Below are 8,139 nucleotides of genomic sequence, written 5' to 3' on the forward strand. Positions count from 1 at the left end.
TTTTGAAAAGAGTGGATTTTAGGTGTGTCTTAATAATTTTCTTTTCTTTTTTAAAGAGACTGCGCGCATGTATAAGAGTAATTATTTTTCCAATTAATGAACTTGCGATTTGCTGGTTGCAGTAGATAATTAAAGGATTAGGGGCATGATCAGAGCATGCATGGACGGGGAAAAAAATGAGAAATAATATATTTAAGAATAATTCTATATATAATCGTGAAGTGCGTAATCGCTTTGAAAAAGAGTGAAGTTCACTATTAAAAAATTAATTTTTTTTATGTGAATCCTATATTTTATTCACTTTTTTCAAAACGATTACGCGACAATTGCACAATTTATGATTGCAAATATCTTTTTTCTATATTTAAATCCTAAATACACAAGTCTCGTATAAATCCTTTATAAAAAAGTAAATTCCACTTGTAAAAAAGTTTGAGAAATTCACTTTTTTTTAACCCACATTTTTAGAAAAGATTTGTATAAGATTTTTACCTTAGTTTTTACCTAGTTTTCTTCAAAAAAATATTGAGTGAAATTTGCCATGAGTATGTATATATGTTTGAAAGTTTGCTTGCATTGTCTTTTTGCAGCACATAAATGCCTCTCACGGATGTCGTATACTACGACTGACATTAGTTTATATATATATATATATATATATATATATATATATAGTGCAGCGCCATGTGTTCATGCATGAGATCATATCATCATGAGAAGTGTCTGTAGTAGTGGTAGTAAATGCCTCTTACCATTCTACCAAACAGCCACCAGAACTCTTTAATTGGACCAATAAATTAGATGTTGCAATTTATGTTCTAAAGCTATCTTTGTACGTTTCTTTAATTTGTCTTTTGCTTTTCAGATAACGAAACAAATTTGCCTGATGATCTTTCAGCTGCTGAGTTTTTGAGGATCCAATCGAGACTCATGGCGATTATATAATCTCTAGTACACTCCTTGATCAGACACGAAGAAAAAGAAAAAGGAAATGCTTCTTCTTGTCTGTTTGTCACGCCAAAAAGCAAGCCTTCAAAAGGGTAGCTGTTTTTGCATGGGCTTGATCTCTTCCACCTCCACATCTATCAAAATCCCACCCCCACCCTCATGCAATTAGCATTTCCTCACATGGGTCACATCTTTCTTTCCACCCCCTCCTTTTAGAAGAACTTCTCAACCTTTTCATCATAGCATTCAGTACTGATCTCTTTCTTTCTTTCTGGTGCATGTTGTAATTTTTTTCAGATACCCACTTCTTGGCCATAGTTGATGTTCATTTATAACTGATCTCCATTCTGGGTTGTTGTTGTATAACCTTTTTCTGCAACTTGGCATTGAAGATTAATATTTGAGAGAGATGGCCGAGAGAGTGAAAAACTCTGCAGCAAATCATGTAGTGATGGAGATAGAGCCAAACAGACCAGTAGTAGTAACGGGCTTGAGCACTCTGAGTGAGACTCTTTGGAGGGACAAGGCTAAGACAGAATTCGTGGGGGATGTGTCGGCGAGGCTGACATGGAAGGACCTGACTGTGATGGTCACTCTCAACAATGGTGAGAGCCAGAAGGTGTTGGAAGGGCTCACTGGTTATGCAGAGCCTGGAACCCTAACTGCACTCATGGGACCCTCTGGCTCGGGCAAATCTACACTGCTTGATGCTCTTTCAAGCCGTCTTGCAGCCAATGCTTTCCTTTCTGGTACCATTCTCCTCAATGGTCACAAAACTAAGCTCTCTTTTGGGACTGCTGTGAGTTTTTTTTCCCTCTCTAGCTACTCCCTCATCATTCAGTTTGTCGTATTTTTTCACCTTGTTAACCAAAAGAGGAAAAAGATTGTGTAAGTTTTGTGTACCATGTTGTTTGTTGAGGTTCACTTGTTTCGAGTGTTTATACTTCTGTTTTTCTGTCCCAACAATCTAAGAAAATCAAAGAGGATCGGTTGGTTATGGTGATATGTGATCTGTTAGGGCATTGATGAATCTCATAGGATGATGTTAAACATAGAGAGATGAAAAAGTGAACGTAAAACAACCACCACAGCCTCTATATATAGAGGCCGCGGCGGCAACGTTTCACAGAGGACGTGTGTTCTCATCACACACGAACGGATTGAGGTGGCTGATCACCTCCTATGAAAACCATCACCATAGTAGAAATTGAAAAAAATAAAAATAAAATTGAAAATAAAAAATGAGAAAATGATGTTGAGAGAATGAAAGAAATTTGAGTACTATATCCTTATTATTTACAATTGTAATTATATACAAAATATAATTCCTATTTATAAAGAAATTAGATAGAAATGAAATAAATATTATGATTATAATGAGAATCAAATTATTAATTTTTCTTAAAATGATATTTACAGTCATGAAATGTACAAACACTACACAATCCTTTTGAAAAAAGTGAATAAATACGAGACTCACATAAAAAAATTAATTTTTTTAATAGTGGATCACACTCTTTTTCAAAATGATTGTGCGGTACTTGCGCACTCCATAACTGTGAATAACACGAGAAATGATATTTGCAGTCGTGGAGTGCGTAAGTGCTGCGCAATCTTTTGAAAAAAACGAGTAAATAGTGGGACCCATATGAAGAAAGATTATTTTTTAATAGCAGGTCCTACTATTTTTCAAAACAATTGCACGGTACATTTTATTACTGTATGTAACATTATTCATCTAGCATTACTCTTTTTTATTTTATATTATCTCTAAAAGAAATGCAATACAACAAGTGCTCATTGTTATTGTGTGATCAGTACCCTGTGCCCATTGATAACACAATAACAGTGTGCAACACAAAGATGTCGACAGCAAACAAAACATCTTTGAATGCTATGGACAATTAACTTGGCACTAATGTCTTTAATTTGTTTCTTCATTTGCTCCTATGTATGTCTTGGCGATGTTTTATTGTGATGCCAACGTCCTCCAGGCCTATGTAACCCAAGATGAGAATCTGATCGGAACTCTAACAGTACGGGAGACAATCTCATACTCAGCTCAACTACGGCTGCCGGATAAAATGCCATGGTCGGAGAAACAAGCACTGGTTGAGGGTACCATTATTGAGATGGGTCTCCAAGATTGCGCCGACACCGTAATCGGAAACTGGCATTTGCGAGGAATCAGTGGAGGAGAAAGGAGAAGGGTTAGCATTGCCCTTGAGATCTTGATGAGACCCAGATTGCTCTTCTTGGATGAGCCAACTAGCGGACTTGACAGGTTAAGCTGATCTAGCTATTCATACTTTTTTCAGGAGAAATGATAACGTGTATGCGTAGTCTTTTTTTTTTTTTTTTTTTTTTGAAAAAAAAAAAATATATATATATATATATATATATATATAGACCCTATCTCAAAAAGTATAAAAAAATCTTTTTTTTTTTTTTTTTTTTAATGGAACCAATATTTTTACAAAGGCCTAAACTTAACTATTTAAAGTATGTACTTAGCATTGATCTCCATTAGTTGCAACTTTTGGAAGCAGAGAGATGCTTGCCCTTTGTATTATTTAATATTTAACACCGTATCGTCATTTTAATTATCATTTTAATTATTATTCTTTCGTCATTTCAATTATAATATTTAATCATCGATTTTTTTTTTCTTATTTATCAATCATTTTATGTCATATCAAAGATGTAGAAATGATAATAATTAAAAAGATTTATGGTATTATTTTGTTGGAAAAATCATACTGCACTTAATTTTTTCTAATGTAAAAGAACCCTCAATTAAATATTACAATTGATCCCTTCATAAAATATCTATAGAAAAATAAAAACTTTCTTAACTCATCTCATCCTTACAACTTTTTTAAATTTACACACAAAATAAAATAAACAATTCACTTTTTCAAATTCTAAAACAAAAATAATATTAAAAAAATTTATTCAACAATATTATTTTATTCAATTTTTTCTCGAATTATTCAAGATGCACTTCTAAAAAATTCCTTTCGGAAGGCTTGTTCAACCTTGAGATTAGTCGAAACTTTATTCTCGGACACTTGATACTAATAAAAAAATGATTTATGAGTTCCCAGAAATTGCAATTTACATCTTCAGTGTACCAGAGATTTAATATACATACATCATATACAATATAAACTACAACTAAATTAGTACAATGTCCATAATTCATGTAATTAAGAAATAAATTTTTATTATTATGTCTATTTATTATTTATTTTATATTTTCAGTATATAGGGCCCTATGTGGTTTGGAGTTTGCCTAAACTAATTATCCGATATCTATAAATTTACAACTAGCTAGCATTACTTTGACCTCATAACTCTTGTTAAAGGACTTTGATATTTCTGGCAGTGCTTCTGCTTTCTTTGTAACGCAAACATTACATGGTCTATCAAGGGATGGGAGGACTGTCATAGCCTCTATTCACCAGCCAAGCAGTGAGGTATTCCAACTATTTGATCGATTATACTTGCTTTCGGGGGGGAAAACTGTTTATTTTGGCGAGGCTTCCGAAGCATATGAGGTGAGGACGAACTACTAAGAACCCTCACTTTCTGTCTGCATTGCATGCATTTGATTTTGGAGAAATCAAGCTCTTAATGGGATGGTGTTTGCAGTTCTTTGGACAAGCTGGGTTCCCCTGCCCTGCTTTAAGGAACCCTTCTGATCATTTTCTTAGGTACATCAATTCTGACTTTGATAAAATTAAGGCCACTCTAAAAGGATCCATGAAATTGCGGGTATGAACTTCGTCCTCTCTTACTCTTAATATATTATATACATGTAACTTCATTATATAATGCTACTGCAATCATGCATGTTAAGAAAAAATATAAATTATTTAAATCTACATATTTCCATTAGTTTAAAGAATAAATATCATATCGGAGCAGTGAGTTCTCACTCTATTTAATTAAATATTGTACGTGTTGCGGCCACACATGAATGGGAGTATTAAAATAAATTTTAAATGATTTAAATCTACCTCTTTCCATCAAGTTAGGCTTTTGGGATAGGTGTTAATTTTACAATGCATTATACTCTGAGTAATCTGAGTAATGTCATGTAATCTCTGAGCAGGGATACGTGATACTACCATCCTATCACACATGTCGTATTATTAAATAAGTGTTTACATAAGTCATGATATTTATGATAGGATAGACTATCACATCATCCATATTCCAAGACTACCTACTAATTATCCTAAATTTCGGAACACAGACACAATGTGGGCGAAAATATCAGAGGATTGTTTGAATAATGGGGCCAATGCAGCAAATGGTATAGCAATGGGGATAAAAAACGATAAGGCGGTCCTGCAGCCGCTTGCAGGTGCCGGGTTGGTTGTTAAAGGGGTAGGTTCATAAGTGTAATGTAGTTTGAAGATAGACACATTGATTATGGTGTTGGAATTGATTTAATTTTCTTCAAAGCAAATTCTACCCATTATTAGTTTTTAACTGAAATTATAATTGTATCACGTACAATCATTTAGTGAAAGGTGTGGTGAAGTAAATGATAATGATATACAGAGGAATGGGTCTAGTTGCATTTTTGAATCAGTGGGAATTGAAGGCTGATGATATACTTGTTGTTTTGTTCCTGTGGCCCTGAATTTGTTTCTGCTCAGTTTGAGGCAAGTGATGATCCACTTGAGAAGATTACCACAGCTGAAGCTATTCGAATCCTCATTGACTCCTACTGCACTTCTCAGTACTGCTATGCAGTGAGGGAGAAAGTTGAGGAGATATCCAAATTCGTAAGTTGTTCAAGAGTAGTATGACTTTTCATCTGATAGATTATTTCATTAGTTTGGTATCAATTTGTTCAAATAAATGCACTAATAATATGGGAATATGGTGTGACAGTCGGAAATATTTTCCATATGTTGCAGAAAGGAACTGTGCTGGATTCAGGAGGTAGTCAGGCTAGTTTCCAGATGCAAGCCTTGACCTTGACCAAGCGTTCATTTGTCAACATGTCAAGGGACTTTGGGTATTACTGGCTTAGGCTTCTAATATACATTGTAGTCACTATCTGCATTGCGACCATCTATTTCAATGTCGGAACGGGTTACACTTCGATTCTGGTAGTTATATTCTTTCATTTCATTTCCAATAAGACTAAAAACGGATAAGGAAGTTAAGAGGACAATACTTTGAAAATTAAGGAAATCAAGTTCATTCTTTTACTGATTGTTTTTTCTTTCTTGTTCACTTGATATGGGGGAGGCAAGGGGATCATGTGCATCATTTGTATTTGGTTTTGTAACATTCCTGTCAATCGGCGGGTTTCCTTCATTCGTTGAAGATATGAAGGCAAGTTTCATGATCCCATGCGCCTTACATTCTCAGCCGCACTTAGAGGTGGATGCTAATAATTTGATTTTCTCAGGTTTTCCAGAGAGAGAGGCTGAATGGCCACTATGGTGTGGCTTCATATGTCATTGGCAACACACTCTCTGCAATGCCCTTCCTGATATTGATAGCCTTCCTCTCTGGAACTATTTGTTACTTCATGGTCCACCTGCACCCGGGATTTGAACATTATATATTCTTTGTTCTATGCCTTTTTGCAAGTGTCACAGTAGTTGAGAGCCTGATGATGGCCATAGCCAGTATTGTCCCCAACTTCCTCATGGGAATCATCATCGGGGCTGGAATTCAGGTGTGTATGTTCTTGCCACAAAATTTGAATGCAACCAAATTAAATTTCAGCTATAGGAATGCACTAATGTGATGTATTTCCTAAAAAATGTCCAAACAAAATTTACTAGAACTATCAAGAGAGATGCATGTATTTATTAAGAAACTTCAATTCGACTTTCAAGTTATAGTTGATGAGTTATTTGTGGTATAATTCTTATGTCAGGGTATATTCATGCTAGTCTCTGGGTTCTTCAGGCTCCCAAATGACATCCCAAAGCCTGTGTGGCGCTACCCCATGTCATACATCAGCTTCCATTCCTGGGCTGTGCAGGTAAAATGAAAACTGCTACTAGTACAGCTAAACTTGTTCAATAACTGAAACAATTTAAACTTTTCAGGGACAATACCAGAATGATTTCAAGGGCTTGTTTTTTGACAACCAAATATTGGATCTTCCTAAGATATCTGGAGAGTACATCTTGGAAAATGTGTACCAGATTAACGTTCATCGATCGAAATGGGTGGATCTTGGTGTCATCTTCAGCATGATAGCCATTTATCGCATCCTCTTCTTCATGTTGATCAAAATTAGTGAGGATGTGACACCTTGGATCAGAGGTTACATGGCCAGAAGAAGAATGCAACAGAAGAATGACAATCAAGATGCAACAACAACTTCCAATGGTCTCACCAAATCTCCTTCTCTGAGAACATATGTGAATAATCGTACAAGTGAAACTGGTAAAAGTAGATAAGAGACAAGAGTACTGGCCGGTACACTAAATACAACGGAATGAAGATTAATCTCACTACCAAGCTTTGTCAAGTAATGTAGCAAGTGGTTTGAGACATAATTCTATCCATCTTTAGACCTTTTTTTCCCTTCCATTCTATGTACAATACCCATTTGTAGCTATCTAAACTTTCTATGTTTATCTTCATGCTAGTAACAGCTATTGACAGAAAATTGCTCAGATTCTATATAATTGACTGCCTCGTTTGGATAGTGAAAGTGTTTCATCTCATCTCATTTCATTACAACTTTTCAAAATTTCCATACAAAATATAATAAACAATTCAGCTTTTTCAAATCTCAAATGAATAATAACATTAAAAAAATAATATTTTAATAATATTTTATTCAATTTTTATTTCAGCTTATCGCATCTCAGCTCATTATCCAAACGGCACCTAAAATTTATATGGGGTCAGTTTCATAAACCTTCTAATAAAGCACCAAAACAGAATCCGTTCTGGCTAAAAAGTAACCTTTTCACCAGTGCGATTCAAATAAGTAACGGCTATAGAAAACATTCAGCCATCATTAAAACTTGTAAGAGAAATGTCAAGGAAACCAAGAACAAATGCGTAAGACTCGTTCAAAATCTATTTCCTACTAATATTGAAAGGCTGGAAATAACTTTAGTAAGCTCCCTCAACTAGAAGAATCATGCAAACTCTGAATGATGCCAATAATAAATTGTGCTACAAAGTATACGTCGG

At 34.7% G+C, this 8,139-nt stretch overlaps 1 protein-coding gene across 2 annotated transcripts; it reads left to right on the forward strand.

Moving 5' to 3' along the window:
• The first annotated feature begins 829 nt into the window (after window positions 1-829).
• LOC121244893 (ABC transporter G family member 11-like) lies at window positions 830-7,642 on the forward strand. Of its 2 annotated transcripts, none has more exons than XM_041143130.1 (11): window positions 830-1,040; window positions 1,337-1,747; window positions 2,943-3,232; window positions 4,337-4,508; window positions 4,603-4,725; window positions 5,619-5,747; window positions 5,883-6,077; window positions 6,220-6,306; window positions 6,383-6,655; window positions 6,860-6,967; window positions 7,035-7,642. In XM_041143130.1, exons 2-11 carry the CDS (start codon window positions 1,358-1,360, stop codon window positions 7,389-7,391), a joined length of 2,124 nt encoding a protein of 707 aa, XP_040999064.1. In that variant the 5' UTR covers window positions 830-1,040; window positions 1,337-1,357; the 3' UTR covers window positions 7,392-7,642. The 2 variants fall into 2 exon arrangements, with proteins under 2 accessions (XP_040999064.1, XP_040999065.1); XM_041143131.1 differs by lacking the exon at window positions 830-1,040 and adding an exon at window positions 1,177-1,197 and having other exon boundaries at window positions 1,341-1,747.
• The last annotated feature ends 497 nt before the right edge of the window (window positions 7,643-8,139 follow it).

This window comes from Juglans microcarpa x Juglans regia, chromosome 8S, assembly GCF_004785595.1.
Source record: "Juglans microcarpa x Juglans regia isolate MS1-56 chromosome 8S, Jm3101_v1.0, whole genome shotgun sequence".
NCBI lineage: Eukaryota > Viridiplantae > Streptophyta > Magnoliopsida > Fagales > Juglandaceae > Juglans > Juglans microcarpa x Juglans regia.

Excerpts from the sequence above, each read along its gene's own strand:
- LOC121244893 (XM_041143130.1), top strand. The coding sequence starts at position 1,358 with ATGGCCGAGAGAGTGAAAAACTCTGCAGCAAATCATGTAGTGATGGAG. Across the intron at positions 6,078-6,219 it reads CGGGTTACACTTCGATTCTG|GCAAGGGGATCATGTGCATC; the intron begins GTAGTTATATTC and ends GATATGGGGGAG. Across the intron at positions 6,968-7,034 it reads TCCATTCCTGGGCTGTGCAG|GGACAATACCAGAATGATTT; the intron begins GTAAAATGAAAA and ends TAAACTTTTCAG.